This window comes from Alternaria alternata (assembly GCF_001642055.1).
Source record: "Alternaria alternata strain SRC1lrK2f unplaced genomic scaffold CC77scaffold_26, whole genome shotgun sequence".
In the NCBI taxonomy this organism is placed as follows: domain Eukaryota; kingdom Fungi; phylum Ascomycota; class Dothideomycetes; order Pleosporales; family Pleosporaceae; genus Alternaria; species Alternaria alternata.
The window spans coordinates 23,603-42,766 of record NW_017306215.1 but is presented as its reverse complement, the minus strand read 5'-3'; the positions used below and the strand labels follow the sequence as shown (position 1 = coordinate 42,766).

Sequence of the window (19,164 nt, the reverse complement as noted above, 5' to 3'; positions counted from 1 at the left end):
ACAGATCTTCAAAATCCAGAATTCATATATTCTTAGAATGACCATTGTTTGACTAAGAAACTGCACAAACATAACCCCAGTGGGATACAGTCACAGACTCATCATCAACCATTCTCACAACACATACGTTCACCATGGAAGGATTCCAGTCCCGGCCAGATCTGGTTGTATCCATTGATTTTGGGATGACATGTGAGTATAGACTTGTCGGTCGCCGATATCGCAATACTCATATCGCTATCAGGTACTGGTGTTGCGTATTGTAATGTAGCGACTGGATCTGATAGTGTTCGGCATATTCAGCGGTGGCCAGGAAGGACACAGGCAAACGAGAACAAAGTAAGGAATCGATCGCACGCCAAAGGACCTCAACTTACTCATTTCAGGTGCCAACATTGCTCGTATACCCACAAGACTCAGCAACACCGTCATCATGGGGCTTTCTAGCCGAAACCGCACAGGAAGCTAGTGGTGCTGGGTACGAGAGCCGGGAGTGGTTCAAGATTATGCTGGACGAGGACCTACTAGACCAGATGCGGAGAAAGTCCAGTGAGCCTAACAAAGTACCACACATACATGAAGTAGAGAAATGGTGAGTAAGTCGTCCAAATGTGCCTTTGTAATCGGTTAATCAATATCACAGGTACACTGATTACTTCCGATACCTATACCGTACCATTGAAGCACGACTACGAGGGGAGCTCGCGAGCCGATGGGAAGACGCGAACATCGAGTTCATCTTCTCGGTACCTACGACTTGGAAGCCGATACCAACTGTAGAGCGATTCAGGAAGACAATCTCGGCGGCTGGATTCGGCTCATGCGTCAACCACACGGCATCGATTGGGTTGACAGAAGCAGAGGCGGCTGCAGTGCACACAGCGCGCAGCATGCCAGGTATCTTCAAGGAGAACGAGATACTCTTTGTGTGCGACGTAGGCGGAGGAACAACAGATCTATCAGTCTTTCGCGTGAAGAATATACACGGTAGCTCTCTCAGTCTTGAGCAGATCGATGTAGTTTTCGGAGCCACTATCGGAGCCGCGCAACTCGACAGTTTATTCGAGAAGGAGGTGCTGCAGCGACTACAGCATGCAGACCGCCTGCAACCAATGGGACTAAATGATATCAATCAAGCTGCATGGGAGATGCGAATCTCGAAGGAATACCAGAACGCGAAGTGCGACTATGGTTCGGAGGAGTCTCTAATGGACACCGAGACTTTCGCAGTGCGAATACCTAAACTCGACAGAGGTTACGTAAACCGGGATTATGCCATCAGCGACGGAGACATGTACTTTCGAAGAGACGACTTGAAAGGTTTTTTCGACACTCAGGTATCGAAACTGTTTGACATGATGGACAAACAGCTCTCTCGTGTCCGACAGAAACATCCTACCGAACAAGTGTCTCATCTCGTCCTCAGTGGAGGCCTCGGTAACTCTGCATACGTCCAACATTGTTTACGAAGCCGATACGCATCTGGTAACACACCACACTCCAATGCACACAATATGCAGATCCGCATTGCTCCTGATCCTCAACTAGTTGTCTGCAAGGGCAATGTGGCTGATCGCGTTCAGAAACTCAAGACTGGACAGTCGGTTCTTGGATGGCGATGCAGCCGCGCATCTTACGGTACTATGTGTAAGATATTGTACGATCCTTACGACCCCGCGCATCAAGGAAGCAAGACCGAAGTGGATCCTCTGGACAAGAAAACGTATATCATGAACTGTATCGACTGGTTCATCAAGCAGGTAAAGCCCTTTGATAGCCTGGAATGATGGCAGACAGCTGATCAGCCTAGGGCGAACCCGTTTCAAGCGATCATCCGATAGTCAAGAGCTTTCAACGAAAGTGCCCGCCAGCCACGTCCAAGAATCCCAATCCGCCAAGGATTTACCCTACGGAGGTGATTTGTACTGAAGTCGACAGATCTCAGCTTCCGATAGTGATGAACAGTGGTACATACACCCTTGTTGCAATATGATGAGCCGTACTAATGATTCCAGCGTGTCGTTCGATCTGCAAGATCGAGTCAGACTTCTCATCCCTCCCACTTTCTCTCTTCAAACTGAAGAACCGACACTGGTGGAACTCCGGCCCGAAATACCATCGCATCAACTACATCGTCAAAGTAAACCTTGGTGCCGCCGATGTGTCTTTCGAACTATGGCACAATGGCGTCAAGTTGTCGAAAGACAACTCTATCAAGGTTGAATGGCAAGCGAGCGGGCCACCTGATCCGAATACGATGGCTGTTGCTCCCGACTTCCCGATGAATAGCCTGCCGGCAGTATCAAGTTACGGTGTGGCTCATGACCGTGCGAGGGGAGTAAACCGTGAAAGTAATGGTAGGATGGGGATGAATTGGGTAAGATGGGACAACAAGAGCGGTGTTCGAGCTCAGGTAATGCCCGCGCGGCAAAATCAGCCAAGGGTGTGGTAGGATAGTGTTATATTGCCATCTATATCGCTTTCCAGTGAGCATGCAAAGACGAGTGTTCATATTCCTCAAATCAATGTGCGTTCATTCGAGAAGACACGTCTACACAAATCTATGATGAGCCTACGAAAAGGGCATTCTGCGCATGCTTAAATCTGCTCAGCACCCTACGGACCGGCGCTGTTGAAATAACTCCATACTCGGTTGCTCTCGCGAAAAGAGGTATTGCAGGTGTCGGCCACTATGGCAAGCACGAAATTGCGAAAGGACGGTGCAAGTCGAGATCGATGTTGTTTGTGAGTTTCCGCTTGGTGTGCGTGTCATGCTTGCTTCGCTACAACTGTAGCGAGAAGCCGCTGTGGAATAGGTCCTAAGAATAGTGAGAGGCAATCCATTTACTCAGTCTATGGTATATACCATCAAAGCGTGTTAAACGCTCGGCTAGCATTTTTCGAAACCGGTTCATTCAATCAAGCATCCTTTGTCAGTCAATCCCCGCCATGCTAGTGTTGCGAAGGCAAACAACCCCGAACCGATCAAGACCCAAGGGTGCCAGTTCTTGAAGTCTGTTGTGTCTTCGTCTTCGACAGCGGCTGGTGGTGGCTGAAACAAAATGCTCCGACAGATGGGGCAGGTATGACCACCGGGCGAGTTGATGATTGTGAAAAGGCATGGGCGTCCCACAATATGATCACAGGGTCGGAAGCGTATGCCAGGGTGGCTGCTACCGTTGTAAGGTTCCCAGCAGTAGCAACATTTGTTATCGTTAAACTTGTCGGTGGCTTTTGCGAGGAGGATTCGTGTTTGAAGGAATTCTTCTTTCGTGATGCCGCGACGACCGAGGATGGTTTCAAGCATGATGTGGTTTGAGATGGGAACCTAGTAGATTCAATTGATTTGAGAAAATATAGAATGTAAGTTGTGCGGCGAGGCTGAGTAAATGGTGGGTAGACGAGAGCGTGGTATAGCACTGGAGAGGTTCGGTACCGCGCAACCAGTCTTTCGAATCGGACGAATGAAAAGTGTACCACATGCGAAACTTGGTTGATAAGTGAGTGGATCTGCGAGATGTGGTTGGAAGTACAGCCACGGAATGGCTTATTAGTATGATGAACACAACAATATCCATTCTTTGAGTCATATCAGAGTAGACCTGGAAGATAGTCGACGCAACTTGCGAGAGCGATCTAGAATACAGTACACAGGAAATCTGTCTAGGATTCTTGTTCTTAAGCACGAACCATAATGGAAACCCATCGCTTCGTGAAAGTGCATGTGTGATAAGTCGATGCCGTGAGATGCCCGAAAAGACACCTGATCAGTATAAACCCACATGCTCCATCCGACAAGTATACCCGTCTGCTGCTTTACTGCAGATGTCAGACTTGTTCCGTACCATCTCACTATTCAATAGCTTTCTATCGGTGTCTCCCAAAATTATCTCCAAGTCCAGATTTTCCACCGACTCATAGGTCTCTACCGACTTCGAGATTTTCTACCCTACGGTTTCCAGCTTGTTGGTGGTTCTTAATAACAATCTTGAATACCATGGAAGCTGCTAACCAATGGAGCGTCAAAATCAGACCCGTGATCAATCCGAAGATAGCACAATCCCGCCGACTTTTGAGCTGACGGTGTGCGCCGTGCTTCAATAGAATGTAGACTTTGAACATGATCGACGTTACTGCACATACCAGAACTTCCTCGTGTAAGCTCAGGGAAGCCGCACCTATATTAATCGCGGTTGGTTTTGTTGTTCGAGTCGCAAGGTAGGAGCAAGTGAGAATCAAGAACCTGTCCCACTTTTCATGTCGTATCACCGGAGACATGGTAAAGGAACGCAAACCTGGGTTCCTTGCATATAGGCCGGTGAAAGCTCGGATCATGTAGTCGATTTGGTGATACACATTGCCTGCGTAGAATAAAAAGCGTCCTATGGACAGCACCCAAGGCGGAAGTTTAGCTTCGATCTTGTATAAGGTGAGCCTGATCGGAGTTAACAAATTCACTAAAGGGTTCACAAAGAAGCGATTGAGGAATTGTAACATGAGAGGCAGAGTATCGGTCCGGAACCATGGAGATCGACAGATAGGACAAAGATCACCGGTCGGGCCCTTGGTTATTTGTGGGAGACAGTCGCGTCCGAATACGTGGCCGCAAGTCCGCACGCGAGCAGCAGGATGGTCTTCGTCGTATGGGCCCCAGCCTAGGCGAGTTAGCATATGTATCATATTGCATTACCAAGTAGTACGTACACCAAATGCATTTGTTATCGTTGAACTTATCCTGGTCGCTAGCTCGAACGACATTAAACATGAGGAAAGTTGTTCTCGAGACACCGAAGATCTTGGTGAACATGATTGCTCTGGTCCGAGGAACTGGTCGAAACTTCGTTGAACGCCTTAGGGAGACGGGAGTAGTAATGCAGTTGCGTAATGGTAACGTGTAGAAGAATATGAATATTTAAAGGAGAGAATACAAGGAGGCCAGATATACCGAATAGCGAAGCAAACAGTCGTGTGAATTGCAAAGCGTAATCACTTCACAGCATGATCACAACATGCATGAACTGAGACCTGACGATCGGTAATGCATCAGTGATTGGTAAATCTTGGTTAAAGGAGGATTGCCCTCTGGAATGCATCGCGAGAAATCAACTCAGTCATCGAAGACGTCATAGCCACTTCGTGAGTCCAAGCAGATGTTGCTCCCGGTACCTCTAGACAGTAGGTGAGAGCAGGACAGGTAACGCGAAGGACAAGATGATGAGTGCGGCAAGCATACGAGGAGATGGACGGGTCCCACGTGGATTGGCGTCACGGGCGCAGTTTTAGCCGACGCTAGCGCGCCGGCGTGCGAGCTACAAAACCCCTCCAAAAATGTTTCTTGCTTCTACAACGGCCTGCCTTGCCAACGCTGCGTTTCTTTGCACACATACAGACTCTCCTCACGGAGCTCGTCCTACCCTGCAAATGAGAAATTCGGAGTAATCTTCACTATCATCAAGCCCTCTTGTGGCTGTACTGCTCGTAAGAGCCTGGCGTGACTCACGTCTGCATCCGGCATCAGAAAACTCAGGGCCCAGAAAGCGCGCTCCCACTTCGGTGGGAGTGTTGTGGAACTGGTGTCCCTATGGGAGTCGGTGCGAAGATTGTGTGCTTTGATCCTTTGGGAGAGAGGTGACACTGTAGTACAATACGCAGCGTACTTGACCTTGAGTAGCCCTTGGGCGAAAGAGGGCACGGTATCATTCGATTCTGATTACTCTGGCGAGGCAGGCCGTTCACTTTTTTTCACTATGTAAGTGCGCAATGTGCGCGATCTACTCCAGTTCAAGGATACTACTAACAAAAAACCATGCGAATTCACCAAACCTGAGCGACCACACGTTGCGCGATCCTCCATTCATCCTCCGCTAGAATTGTCTACTCTGGCTCTGATGCTGTGTCTTTCTCCATCGCGTACATGATGTCCGTCCGTAGCGTATACTTGGTGCCCTTCACAACGTCGTCACCAGAATGTATAAGGTAGCGATGCTGGAAGAGCAGGACGCGCCCAGCCTTTGGCTCAACGTCGATACGTTGGTTCATGCGACCGTTGAAGAATGTAGTGGCGCCGCCTTCGAGCTGCCTTTCCCCAGTGCTCAGTACTGCATCGTTCAGGTAAAGGTGCAGGGTGAAATATGAGCGCTCGGTGCGGTCTGGCGTCTCGTACGTGCCATCACAATGCGCTGACTCAGTTAGTAGCTACAATCTTAGAATCCAATGCAAAACATACCTTTGAAATACTCTCCACCAGTGTACTTGAGATAGCGTCCACGCTCATTCAGTCTCGTTACTTTCCAAGTCTCTCCTCGTTTCGCTGGACCATTGCCTGTGACAAGCGCCCAATTCTGCAAGCGATGGATTTCAGGCACCGACGCCTCTATTCTTTCCCATAACTTGGCCATGATGTCCTTATTGTCCCAGATGATCCGACCGCACTTTCTCGTGTCTTCATACATGGCTTGCATTCCGCCCCCAATGTTCACCATGGCTCTCTCCCACGTGCCGTTAGTAGTCGCTTCTGCTGCTTGTATTAAGGTGTTGCACTCGTCCTCAGACAGAACACCATCAAGTATGACGGCCCATGCATTCTCGTTCTCTAGTATTCCAGCCTTCCTGAAATCAATTTTGGACTTGGTTAAATTGGGCGCTGGGCCCTCGAGGAATCCATTGGGGAGGGCGAAAGTGGAAGGGGCAGGGCTGGACTCGACGGGTTCTCGACGTTTCTGAGTGCGAAGAAGATCCTCTTTGAAGCCCGCAGGCAATACTTTGTTAGCTGCCATTGTTGGTATTATTCGTGTAGTGAAACTTCGAATCACGCGCAAAGGAAACATTTATCAAAATCAAGTGCAGTGCTTGCGGCTATGTAAAGGTTGTGCCGGGCTGTGAAACCGGTCAAAGCCTCCTAAGGCTGCTGCCTTGGGGTGGCTTCGCCTCATGTGGACATCAAGTGGCTAATGTGCTGTCTGTGACTCTTGTTGGACATGTCCAGCAAGGTCATGTGAGATTTTCTGTACAGGACTGCTCGTCTTATACACTGGTCGCACTCGCAGAAGCAAGCAGTAGCTTCAAACGTCCACAGATCCCTCTACTGGACTTGAAAGACGATGATCGCCAAAAGGAAGTCCATGGCTTGTACAAGCGCATTGAATTACGATGGCAGACGCGACTGTCTACTTTCCGAGAGCGCCCTCCAAGTTCCGTTCATCATCGTCCTCAACAATTGCCATTTGAGGCTGTTGGTGAGTGATGGTGTGGCAGGGATCATCACGTGAAGATGGCAGTCGCGGCCCTTCTCGACCTGCCTCGCGTTTCAGGAACACGGACTGCATCATTCACGCCCCATCACCATCATCATCATCATCAGCAACACGCACAATTGATCCACGGGCTCATCTGAACGACTCGGACGCGCATAGGTAGCCGACGGCAGTTTCATGTGACTTGTTGCTTCTTATCGTCACCCCCCATCGTGCAGTGCGCGACTCAACTCCATCGCAAGCCACTGCCGCTCGCTCCACCAACCGTCGCGCCAAGCTAGAGGTGCCGACCTCACTCCTAATTTCCCGCCTTCACGCCAATTTGGACAACACGTCGAGGCGCACGCGACGCCCAGTACACACCTCTCCCCCACGGCCATACTCGTCGTCGCCTGCTTCTCTCCAACTCCCACCACGTCGTCCCTGGAGCTCCGACCAGCCCGACCGTCAAGCTCCCCGTCGTTCGCTCAGCAACCACAGCACTAGTCAAGCAAACACTCGCCGGCACGCCGGGCGCCAGCCCTACGCCAGACCCTGCGTCTATCGATAACTGCCATTATCCACGTCACAGCGACCATTGTCGCGCGCCTCTCGTTACCATAGTACATCCCCGAGCCGACAGCAATCATGTCTTACGAGGACCACCACGATGCCCAGTACCAACCCGGGCAAACGCGGAACCGTTTCCCAACGCTGTTCGAAGTGCTCAGTCGTAAGACGACAGCACCGCTAGACCTCTTCTCCTTCTACATCTACATGCGAGACCAGCAACGGTCTGTCGACTACTTGGACTTCTGGTAAGCCAACCACTCGGCGTCCGGGTCAGCGGATGAGGCTAACAACCATCAGGCTCGATGTATCGCAACACCTGCAGCTATGTCGGCTCTATGTGCGACGACTACACAGGAGCATGATTGAGGAGACACCAGATCTTGAGAGGAATTCCAAGCGTTCGTCCTACATATTGGACAACGCTGGAGAAGGCCCCTCTAACGAGAAAGCAGACAACATGTCTGACCAGCGCTTGTCTGCCTTTCTTCGTTCTGACCACCCAAGCCGAAACCACTCTCCACAGAACAGTCAGGGTAGCAATCAGAGCCGCGAGTTCCCGCGTCCAAGCCTGAATTTACTAGATACCCCGGGCGATTCGAGTTCGCCTGGCCAGAACTCATCCATTGACAATTCACAACCACGGAGAGAGGATTTGCGCGCATCGGCCGAGAAGATCTTGTACACCTATCTGCTTCCTGGCTCAGAGAGAGAAATCATCATTCCCCAGAGCATACTCGCCGAGGTACAAGAAGCCATTGAGGGACAGGAGCAGCGCGCCGATCCCGAGCTTTTCGATAATGCCAAAGACTACGTCTTCCAAGCCATGGAGCGCGACGCATATCCAGGTTTCTTACAGAACAAGGGCCTTGGCAACCTCGTTCCCCAGAGTATGATGCTGCGTCTTATCCTAGGTTTGATCAGCTTCTTCGCCGCTGTATGGACCTCGTTCATTCTCATCTTCTTGGACAAGTCAAGAGGAACACGCTGCTGGGTATGCAGTCCCCCACTGTTTTGTTAGGAATGTCAACTAACGCTGTGCGCAGATCATACTTCCATTCACCATCGCTATCTATCTCATATTCACACACCAGTACATGCTCGACCCCATCATCGCCATTGCCGGATACAGCGAGTACACCTTCTTCGACTTCAACAAGATTAGGGAGCCGTTTGTCAAGAAGACATTGAACAGGCGCTCGCTCACTGTTCTGGTTATGTTCTTGGCCGTTACAGTAGCTATTTGCTGCCTCTTCATCTTCGTTCCCGGTAAGCGCCTGTGATTCAAGGCGGTTACACGGTCTTTTTGTGGTATCCGATGTAATGTTTGTTTGTTTTTCTGGCGTTTTCAGCTGCACAAAATGGGATCAGTCCCGGAGGCGGCGGAAGGAGAAGCGCGGAGGTAATTCAAGGACCAGCGGGGACATGGAGAAGATACCCCCTCGCTTCGTCGCCGTACGACCTACAGCAGGCTTTTCTTTTGTTTTTGAACCAAATCTTGAATTGAGCATGTTCTGGTTATGGAGGGCTGTTCTCAGTCTGGAGCATGGTGTTGGGGCGTTCATGATGAGACATCCAACAGCGAGTCTCAATCGAGATAGAGCACCCAATATATGATAGTATTCTTCAGCAATGGTCAGATGACATGTGAAAGTAGTCAAGCGCAAGATGTTTGGCGAGCCGTTGGCATGTGGAGTGGAGCTGCAAGGCTGCATGCACGCCAAGGCGCAATGACGTGAACCGCGGCCGGGTTTGACCAGGTGGAATTGTACCTCGACGTCCATCATCGGCCAAGGACGCGCCGCAACAGTCGCAGTTTGTCGCATCCCTATCCAATCACTTTGCCGAGCATCCACGATCAGCGTCTCCCGGTTCTCAATTGCTCGTGACTGCGACATTGGCGGTGCCAACCTCTCGTTCAACTACGGCCACTAGCGGAGTGGATTGCAGCAGCCAGCAAAATGAGCGGACCAACAGCTAAGAGCAAGAGAGGGCCGACTGTGCTCATGACAGATGCCCGCGACACGGCACCTCGAGCACCCCAACGACCAGGCGTGGGGCAGAGACAGGCGACGGGCGCGCGATTGATCTCGGTCGACAACATCCTGCAGTACGCCTCGGACATTCCCTCACAACAGCAGCGACGCGGCCCGCCTGGCAGTGGCAGCCGACCCATGATGCACACTCGCACTCCTAGCGGACGGCATCCGCTCGATCCCAGACTCTCCGGTCGCCTGATACCCCAGCACATACCCACCCGATCGAGCAAGCTCAGCGAAAAACTCGTGCTTCTGCCCGAGACAGCAGGACAGGAGGACGACGAGAAGGGCGACTTTGACGAAGACGAACACGAAGGCCCGCCCACAGACGAAGACCTTGCGCGACGGACCCCCAAAGGCGGTCCCAACGACAAGAGCTATGCAGAGCGTCTGCCCAAGGCCAAGCGGACGGACAAGCTCTCGCGCGTCACCGCCTACTGCACCGCCCAAGCCTACAAGATGAAGAGCACCGCCCAATTCGTAAAGGACACACACAATGCCCGCACCAAGCTGTACGACGACTGTCTCTACACCGTCTATCATCTCCCGTTGTTGCCCGGCAGCGACGGCTACCGGGTGCGCAGTAGCCCTGCGCTCAAGAGCCCGGGTGGAAAGACGGTGCTCGACGAAGAGATCGAGCGCAACGAGCAGCGCGACCACCACGAAGGCTACTTTGGCGACGAGGAGACCTACTACGTACGCGACGACCACGAGCTCGACCAACCCTGGGACGGCATGCACGATCGCCGAGACTCGACCGAGAATTCCAGAATTGCGCCCAACGCCCTGACCTTTGGCGAGATGTTCGTCTTCTCGTACGGCGTCGTAGTCTTTTGGAACTTCACCGAGAAGCAGGAAAAGGACATTCTGGCTGACCTCACATTTTCCGCTATTGCTACCGGCATCACCATTGCAACACGACCCTTGACCGAGTCCGACTTTGAGACTGAAGAGTTCCATTTTGAATACAACCCAGAAATTCAGCGCCCGCGTGTGTACAACGACATGATTACGCTCAAGAGCGGGGATCATATGATCAAGCTAGCCATGAGCCACGCCATTGCACAGAGCACCAAGCTAAGTCTCTTCGAGGAGGGTATGAGCCGGACCATGCTGGCTGCGCAATACGTACCCAAACGCTTAGCGTTGACGGGCAAACTGGGTATGGGAAGGACAGACGTGGTCAAGATGATTGGACAGCTCTTCACCAGCCGTGTCGAAGTGAACCTATGTACGTATCCAGTCCACTATTTCAACCCCCATCCGTTACTAATGACCCTTGTAGCATCGAATATGCTCGACACCCCAAGCTTCTTCTGGGACTCGGAGCCGACCCTTCATCCGTTATATACCGCTGTGCGCGAATACCTCGAGATCAAACCCCGTATCCAAGTTCTCAACGAGCGCTGCCAGGTCTTCCTTGATCTGGGCGAGATACTATCTGATTCCATTAGCGATAAGAAGATGACCAAGATCACGTGGATTGTCATTGCGCTCATTGTGCTGAGTATCTGCATAACGTGTCTGGAAGTGCTCCTCCGATTCGCCATTCTACAAAAGGGTAGGACTAATGTTCCTGTTGCTGGAGATATGGAAATTAGAGGGATTGGTGGACTCAAGGGAATTGGTCCGCCTGCCTATGCTGGACCTGGCTTGCTCGCTGCGAGAAGTTTGGTTTGGGTCGGTAGTGGAGTCAAGGGTCTATTGGTCGGCTGAGTATGAGTTGTGGTACATGGGAAAGAAGGTGACTAGCTAATTGGGGCTATGGAGTCGTCATGCTAGGCATGATTCTTGGATTGTAATACTGTTGGGACCGTTCTTTTGTCATCTTCTTAAGCATTAGCGATGGGCGTTTCCTAACTGGCGCAAAAGGTATTACTGGGTCCTACTGACCCTTGGAATAGTTTTAAATTCTTTTCGATTTCTGAATCCCATCGTTTCTATTCATTCCTACCTTTTCACTACCAACCATGAGGCTGCAGACCTTCTTCCTCAACCCCCTCGCACTCACAGGCTACGTCCTTCCTTGCGTAGGCGCCCACAAAGAAAGCAAAGCCGACCGCTTAGCAGACGTGCATAGAAACTTCGAACCCCACACATGGGAACAACAAATTGTAAACCGCATGGTATGTTGCGTTCATATACATATCATACATCAAGTGCAGACTAACTTTTGACGACGAAAATTTTTAGGTCTTTAATTATTCCCTCGATGATTTCATGGTCATGTGGAAGAGATGTGTGGGAGAGTACGGATTTACTGATCTAAGCTGGCGGAGCGACGCCTGTACTGGTGTTGATGATTCGCCGTTTGGCTGGGACTGTAAGTTGTGCTTTTAATCCTGAGTCGGAACTATATGAGGTAAAAAAAGACTAACATACCGAAACTCAGTCAAACCAGCTTGTATACGCCATGATTTCGCGTATGAGAACTTTCGGCTTCAGCATCGGCTCAGTCATGTAGGGTTTCCCCGATCTTTCCATGCCTGCTTTCATTGTCTTAATTTCCTGGTTATATGACTAATAATGTTCGTAGGAAGCTCGTAAGAAAATCGACGTCCACTTCAGGGACGACCTCTACTATATCTGTGAAAGACGTTCCAATACCAAGGCCTGCAGGGTGTCAGCCAAAATCTACTACGCCGGAGTCAGGCTGTGGGGGAAAAATCAGGAGAATGCGTTTTTCACCATCAACGCTATTGTCGCCAACCATGCCCCCGTGAACGCTTCCGACAGTATCTCCACGACAGCTACCGCAATCAACACAACCTCCGAAAATACTACTACCGTCAACACCACCCACACGAATAATGCTGGTCCCGACGATACACAAAGAGATATTCGTAGCAAAGAAAAAGTTGCTATCATGGCCTGGCTTGGCGAACTGACGCATGCAGAGCTGCTGATGGAAATGCCAGAGACGCATCTGGAGTATTTAAGCAAGTCACTCGATGACTGGACGGAAGTCATTGAGAGAGAGTGACACGAACAGGAGACTGTGCAAGCATAGGACGCGTAATTACGTCTGGATCTGTAATTGATCCGTCGTGTTCGATAGAACGAGGGAGTGACTGCTAGACAAATCCCATCCTACCCTACTCCTTGTCCACAGCAAAAGCCTTCAAATCATCCATACTCACCCCTTTCAACGCCTTCTCATTCGTCGCTTTCATGACAACCTTGGGAACCTTCTTGTCATCCATGCCTGTCCTAGCGTCAAAAGCCTCTTTCCACCTGTTCACACAAAGGCACCATTTGCAGCCATCCGTAAGTCCTACTTGACGCAAATCGTTGCCACGTGCGGCAGAGAAGTCGAGGAACTCTTTTGACACGATACCTGCTATGGCGTGGTTGCCAGCATCTGATGCGGGTACCTCACAGTAGCCTGAACGGGTGAATCCGGTCAAAGGCTGTGTGGAGTGAAGCGCGAGGGGTTGCTTGAAAACTAGTGTAAAGCGTTAGTTAGTGAGTGAATTTGTGGAACTGGGTCCTTGCGATTCGCAGCAACAAAGATGCGTTCATCGTAGAGGTCGCAAACAACACCCCAGCTTCTCTCGTAGCACTGCATAAACGGCGTGACGTTGGGGGCGCTGAAACGCGTGCCTGGAGATCTCTCCAGTCCAACGACGAAACTGTTTCATGCAAATGAACAGGATGCAGCCATGGTGTAACCGTTTGGACTCGAAACATCTGAAATGCCCAATGCACAGTTCTGATACACGGTTCCCCCCCCCAATACTCAATCACAACATGTACATACCGTTCAAAGACATATTGCCAGCTTCTTGCTCTTGCTTTTTCCCGTTCTGTGCCGGTACTCTTTCCCACTTGATCTGCACGTCGTGAACGTGAGCAAAGTCGCGTTTTGGAGCGTTACGTGTGAAATTGCTAATTAGATTGCGTAGGATCCGCATGAGGGAGAAGGAGAGCAAACGTAGGTTATACGTTTATGGTTCGTGAAATGTGGTGCTCAAGATGGCGTCAAGAAAGTGCTAAAGCGGAGATTTAGCGCGTAGGGCTGGATGGATGACGTTTGCCAGGGGTGCAGCTGCCGCAGATCCCCAGCCATGGGGTTGCCCGATCGGCTGTTACACCATGGTAGCCGCCGCACAGGTTTGCCGGGTTGCGGGCCTCGGAGGGGCGCGATCGGCAATGCGCTGATCTAGACTCTATGATGCGACTGCGAGGATCGGTGGGAGTGTCGAGTCTATTGCAGTAATTATTCCTACATGTCTTGAAATGTTAGGCGGAACTTTTCTGCAGGTTGCGGCCCTTTGATCGAATACGAAGCGTCTGGCGCTAGTGAGGTTTCGTCAGCACTCGTGGTCGCCAGTGGGTCATGGTGGCAATGTGCATTTGGGAGTTCACGTAATATTAGAAGACATTTGGTGGATTGTGTAAGACAGCATTGATTCGTGAGTATTCGAGATTCAGATGCTATACTGATGCGGAGGTTGTAAACAACTTTTTTTTTTTTACATGACCAACGGCATTAAAAACTCATCGCGGTCGTGAATGTAGCGAGCGATCATAACGACCCATACGTATTGATAGACGTAGAAAGAGAAATAACTATGCAAGACACCATATCCCCAATGCATCCTTCACAAGTCTTGCCGTACAAACGCCATTGATAGAAAAGATCCGAAACGCCTTTTTGGGTATGCAAATCGCCGCCATTCTCATGGGACTGGTAGGCCGTGGGTATATATGCAAGCTGTACTGTGGTAAATCATGCGCGCACTAGGCGCAGTGTCGTAGACGACAGGGTGGCGTGAGTCTTCATCGGTGCACGCCGGCACCAGCCTTGATTTCTTTCTTCATCTCTTCAAGCTTCTTATGCATCTTTAGGAGGTCGTTCCTCTGTGCTTCAGTCGGCGGCTTCTCCGCTTCAGTCAGCTTCCAGTACAGCTCTTCGTATCTCTTGTAGTACTTCTGGAACTTCTGCGAAAGCTCGACAGTTTGGCGGAAACTCAAGCTGGGCATCGAGGGTGAGGTAGTCGAGGTTGATGAAGCGCCTGGAGATGCGCGAGGGTTATTGTGATGATAGCGCGAAGCAAGGCCGGTGTCGATGTTGGCAACCTTGCGGACCTTGGGCGCGGTAGAGGGGGTGTTGGACGAGGATGAATCGTCAGACTTGCGCTTCACGGAGCTGGTACTGGAAGGCGTAGAGCCAGTGGCTTTGCTGTTGGCATGCGAGGGTGTGTGGGTTGCAGTCGAACGGTCGACATGCTGCTTCTTTACGGCGAGGTGATTGTGGATATCACTGTCGATGTTGTTGGCCTTGCGCTTGAGCGAGCTATCCGAGTTGCCAGCAGCGGTTTTGGCGGGCGATGGAGCGGCAGCAAGAGCTTTGTGAACTGGGTGTGAGTCCTCAAAGTCGCTGGCATTTACAGGCGGTGAGGCGGAAAGCGGTGAAGGATTCTTCGGTTTGGTGTTGATTGGCATGGTAGGCTTGAAGGGCCTGTTGGTAGGACGGTCCCTCTGTGACTCGCGGCCAGACATCTTGGGCTTCGCACGTGGGTTGGAGTTGCCTTCAGGAGCAGATACTTTCTTGGTGCGAATTTCTGGAGCGTCAGTACCAGGCATGCTGGGCTTGGAAGGTGCGACAGGGCGAGGTGTTGAGCTCGAAGGTGCAGAAGTGGTTGGAGCGGTAGCCGTGGGCGCCTCCTTCACTTCTTTCACATTCACCGCGGCCTTTTGTTTCTCTTTCTCCTTCTCCTTCTCTTTCTCCCGAGCCAAGTACTTTTCCTTGATGGACGACTTGGGCTTGATCTCCGGCTCCTTTGCGACCTTGGGCTTCTTCTCGACCGCAGGCTTATCAGCAACCTTCTTTGCAACGGGCTTCTTCTTGGTAAGGTCTGAGATCTTGTGCATGGGAGTGCTTGCTTTGGCCTTGGGCTTGGCTTCTGGGGCCTTGACGGTTGAGCGCGACAGGCATATGCCCTGGCCTCGCTGGTCTCGAGGGAGCAGAATCTGCCAGAGTTTGTCGTCCTTGGCCAGGCGTTGGCGGTCAAAAGATTTGATTGCGCCATCAATGGCTTGCTGGCGGTCCTCAGGGCTCTGGTAGGGGAACTTGAAGGGGTTCACCTCGCGGAACGACTTGTCTGTCAGCTGCCACTTGTCGGCATCGGCCGTGGAGCGTTTGGCTATTTTGGGCAAGACATCCCTTATGATGGCCAAGGAGGTACGGCAGGTGGCGGCGAGAGAAGCTTCGGTGGCTGGCTCGCGAGCCAGGAGGTGGATGATGGGGACCCTCAGGGCGCTGACAATGGTGTCGTGGCTGTTGCTCGGCTGCGACGTGGGTGCGCGCTTGTGCATGGGCGAGGAAGCAGCGCTGAGCAGGGGCGAGCCCATCATGGAAGGACCGAGGTGTGCCTTGAAGCCCGTCGAAGGGAAGCGACGATGGGCTGGTGTGCGGCCGGGAGCAGCGTCGCCAACAATGGTCCTGCAGCAATCTTTGTCAGTCCTGGTATACACAACTTTGTCTCATCACGACATGCATCTGCGACAGGGGTGCTCGAGTGTTTCGACGTGATGTCAAAGAGCGTGGGCAGCCATGGGAATACCGGGGAGGCATACTTGTTGGCTTCCTTGAACTCTGATATCGCTGCCATGTTACTCCTGAGCTGCTCCAGCGCCGAGTCTACGCCTGCCGTCACATCTTCGGCCTTGTGTACCAGGAGGCTATGGTTGATCAGACCAGCAAACTCGAGGCTGTCGTCGCTACCAGTCCCGCTGGACTTGTACAGTTCGTATCGGTGGAGTTCGGTGCTGCTCTGCAGCATGTGCGTCTTGTCGCCGTACTTGAGTTGCTGTTGTTGTGGTTAGCCCAGCTCGCGCCTTTCCCAACCCCCAAGTCGAACCACGCATGACGGGGAGCATGGCATCAACTGTGCACACATACAGGAGTCCGTCCAAAGATGATCTGCGGCGATTTCCCGCTCCTGACGCTTTCTAGGAGCTCGTCGACAATGTCTTGGGTAATGTCCACCTGCATGGCCTGCACAGGCGGTTGTTTGCCGTCCTTAAGTCCGGCGTCGCTATCCGGAGCCCCGACAAGGGCAATGCCGCCCGAGGAAAGCATCGAGGTTGCCATGTTGCTATCGCTCGCCGTCTATCTTGTGAAGAGAGGTGGAACAGGCGTGAAGCTCGCACCCGAATGTTGCTAGGAGAAGCAATGCATGGAGAGAGCACCCAGGCACTGAGCGGAGAGCAAGCAGTGCTTCCGGGTTCGAGGCAGAGGCCCGTCGCAGAGGTCTGGTGTTTGGGTAAGGCGTTGGTAGGTTCGAGGAGGACGAAGGAACGAACAAAGGGCGCTCTCGGAGGACCGTCAGACAGGTCAGACTGTCACTGTCATAGCGCGCCCGGAATCCAGCGAGCAAGCGTGCACGGATATCAAGGTACGGTGCTGAAACGATTGGTTGACACGCAGAGGAGGATGAACGGCTGGGTGAACCAGACAATACTATCGCAGCAACAATACAGTCTACTCACAAACACGCACACGAGTGAAGAGTGGTAAGCTCGACGGAAGCTGAGCGGGTGGTAGTGTTGGGCGAGCTCGCATTCCTCAGAAGGCGGTGGTGCCGACCAGGGCGGTCGAGGCATAGCACGATTACGCTTCAGGGTGCCAAATCCAGCGGCGGCCCGCTTGCAAGGTACCTCGTGCTACCTCAATCTGTGGCCGCTGCAAGGCATTGCCATACACGCCCACTGGTCCCATTTCGTTTTATTAAAACAGTCGTCCTCTTCATAAGACGCTTCAGTTCTCATTGCAGGCGAAAAAATCTACCTAGACCGCCAGTACTTGATTGCAGACGTCCATCTCCAGCACGTACTGCGCCATATGCCAACACGCTGACCGACCGACGCTGCACGGTGTGCTGAGTCTGGCAAAGCCTGGGCGGGCCCACCATCACTCGTGGCAGAACTGCGGGCAGCAAATGGCTATGCGTTTAAAAACGACGGGCGCGGAATTTGGGAGCCGGGTGCTCCAGGCAGGGTAGGGCATGTGCTGTACCTGTTTCGAGTCCGACCTGCCCTGTCCGTGTTTGAGACCAGAGCATTACCATGCCTCACGTTGGCCTGCAATTGCCTTCTCCATCTTGTCAGTGAGGCTTTCTCATCCACCAAGGCGCATCGCCTGACCAGAAAGAAACCTCACGGGTTGAGGCTTTCGGTTGGGGGCATCGCGTCACCCGCGCTGTCATCCGGCGTGGCGGGTTCGGTGCTGCTTAGATCAGCTTCATCGGGAGGCGCCATAACAGGGTCATCCAAGCCCGACCTATTTTGGTGTCTGCGGAACCATCCACCGAGAGTGGGGAGCTTTGCTTTCTCGAACGACTCACTTGTGAAAGCTACCATGGCATCATCGATACTGTAAATACGAGCAACTTGGCAAGCTTTCATGAGTGTCTCAAGTCGACTTGATCGTGAACTACTCTGCTCGACAAAGTTTCCATACGAGTCGTGCCATCCTTTCTCAACACCCCACCTCTAGCAGTCAGCCACACTCTTGCGACTACGACGAACCATTCCAACGAGTGTGCGCCAGCAGACAGGCCCGATTCTATGATTCGTAGAGCGTCGTCGGCTGCAGCGTCAGGCGATATGGTGGACACTAAACCATAGACTAGAATCCGTCCGCGTCGGAACCTCGCGTCCGGTTCGGCGGCCAGTAACAATAACCGAATGCGTGAGCGAACAGGTTACTCGACATGTGCATGAGCAACCACGGCCGCAGACTGAGCAGCAGCGTGTGTTTGTGGTTGCTTCCATGCTTCCACTCTCCCGAGCACCTGCAGCAATACCAACGCTGACCTGCATACAAAGTCCGTATCGCTTGATAGTGTTGCCTTTGTAACAAACACCGCAAGCAAACTGTGCGAACAGCTAATGCCAACGATCAGCATAGATCAGCTGTCAGTTCCGAGCACACCGGATATGCAGAGCGTCTTCCAATATGGGAAGCTTGCGCCTTCTGGAAGGTATCCGAGGCATAATATCTGCACCCCTGACCCCGTCTTCTGGCGATATTGCCGTTGCGAAGCCATGGCGGGGTACATAGATGAGGTACCACAAGCTTCCGTCACAAGATCATCAAATGTTCATTGAAGTTGCGTACAACGATGTCAGTGCTGTTGCTTTTCGATCAGTTTGCCCCTCGTTCGTGCAACGTTGTGTCGAAAAGCAACGCATTGAGAGAATCTGAGATCGAGATTGCAAGCCACCGATCTAGCCCTACAAAACAATTTTCCCAATCCCATTCAGCGACTATCCAAGACTACAGACAAGTGCACTGGGGAAATTGGGTATTCGCC

At 51.9% G+C, this 19,164-nt stretch overlaps 9 protein-coding genes across 9 annotated transcripts; 5 read left to right on the top strand and 4 right to left on the bottom strand.

Moving 5' to 3' along the window:
• Positions 1–20: 20 nt before the first annotated feature.
• Positions 21–2,507, top strand: CC77DRAFT_454702 (hypothetical protein). The gene is made up of 6 exons (XM_018531757.1): positions 21–192; positions 245–339; positions 387–592; positions 644–1,760; positions 1,811–1,967; positions 2,016–2,507. Exons 1-6 carry the CDS (start codon positions 135–137, stop codon positions 2,450–2,452), a joined length of 2,070 nt encoding a protein of 689 aa, XP_018380653.1. The 5' UTR covers positions 21–134; the 3' UTR covers positions 2,453–2,507.
• Positions 2,508–3,671: 1,164 nt separating this feature from the next.
• On the bottom strand, positions 3,672–5,219 carry CC77DRAFT_1099188 (hypothetical protein). Its single transcript, XM_018529989.1, has 2 exons — positions 4,705–5,219; positions 3,672–4,655 (listed from the first exon to the last, which is right to left on the bottom strand). The coding sequence occupies exons 1-2, from the start codon at positions 4,805–4,807 to the stop codon at positions 3,916–3,918; spliced, it is 843 nt and encodes a 280-aa protein (XP_018380652.1). The 5' UTR covers positions 4,808–5,219; the 3' UTR covers positions 3,672–3,915.
• Positions 5,220–5,655: 436 nt separating this feature from the next.
• CC77DRAFT_1024999 (oxidoreductase domain-containing protein) lies at positions 5,656–6,872 on the bottom strand. Its single transcript, XM_018525982.1, has 2 exons — positions 6,227–6,872; positions 5,656–6,179 (listed from the first exon to the last, which is right to left on the bottom strand). The coding sequence occupies exons 1-2, from the start codon at positions 6,774–6,776 to the stop codon at positions 5,875–5,877; spliced, it is 855 nt and encodes a 284-aa protein (XP_018380651.1). The 5' UTR covers positions 6,777–6,872; the 3' UTR covers positions 5,656–5,874.
• An 885-nt stretch (positions 6,873–7,757) lies between these two features.
• CC77DRAFT_454659 (regulator of G protein signaling superfamily) lies at positions 7,758–9,127 on the top strand. The gene is made up of 3 exons (XM_018531755.1): positions 7,758–8,050; positions 8,103–8,796; positions 8,849–9,127. Exons 1-3 carry the CDS (start codon positions 7,881–7,883, stop codon positions 9,083–9,085), a joined length of 1,101 nt encoding a protein of 366 aa, XP_018380650.1. The 5' UTR covers positions 7,758–7,880; the 3' UTR covers positions 9,086–9,127.
• Positions 9,128–9,542: 415 nt separating this feature from the next.
• On the top strand, positions 9,543–11,706 carry CC77DRAFT_973365 (sporulation protein RMD8). The gene is made up of 2 exons (XM_018535879.1): positions 9,543–11,072; positions 11,127–11,706. Exons 1-2 carry the CDS (start codon positions 9,764–9,766, stop codon positions 11,555–11,557), a joined length of 1,740 nt encoding a protein of 579 aa, XP_018380649.1. The 5' UTR covers positions 9,543–9,763; the 3' UTR covers positions 11,558–11,706.
• Positions 11,707–11,943: 237 nt separating this feature from the next.
• Positions 11,944–12,931, top strand: CC77DRAFT_1024996 (hypothetical protein). Its single transcript, XM_018525981.1, has 4 exons — positions 11,944–11,967; positions 12,035–12,164; positions 12,234–12,301; positions 12,378–12,931. The coding sequence occupies exons 1-4, from the start codon at positions 11,965–11,967 to the stop codon at positions 12,822–12,824; spliced, it is 648 nt and encodes a 215-aa protein (XP_018380648.1). The 5' UTR covers positions 11,944–11,964; the 3' UTR covers positions 12,825–12,931.
• Positions 12,511–14,090, bottom strand: CC77DRAFT_454390 (hypothetical protein). The gene is made up of 2 exons (XM_018531753.1): positions 13,602–14,090; positions 12,511–13,286 (listed from the first exon to the last, which is right to left on the bottom strand). Exons 1-2 carry the CDS (start codon positions 13,753–13,755, stop codon positions 12,937–12,939), a joined length of 504 nt encoding a protein of 167 aa, XP_018380647.1. The 5' UTR covers positions 13,756–14,090; the 3' UTR covers positions 12,511–12,936.
• A 138-nt stretch (positions 14,091–14,228) lies between these two features.
• Positions 14,229–17,418, bottom strand: CC77DRAFT_1024994 (hypothetical protein). Its single transcript, XM_018525980.1, has 3 exons — positions 16,749–17,418; positions 16,424–16,656; positions 14,229–16,289 (listed from the first exon to the last, which is right to left on the bottom strand). The coding sequence occupies exons 1-3, from the start codon at positions 16,938–16,940 to the stop codon at positions 14,624–14,626; spliced, it is 2,091 nt and encodes a 696-aa protein (XP_018380646.1). The 5' UTR covers positions 16,941–17,418; the 3' UTR covers positions 14,229–14,623.
• CC77DRAFT_454399 (hypothetical protein) lies at positions 16,747–17,439 on the top strand. Its single transcript, XM_018531754.1, has one exon. The coding sequence runs from the start codon at positions 17,004–17,006 to the stop codon at positions 17,364–17,366; it is 363 nt and encodes a 120-aa protein (XP_018380645.1). The 5' UTR covers positions 16,747–17,003; the 3' UTR covers positions 17,367–17,439.
• Positions 17,440–19,164: the final 1,725 nt, after the last annotated feature.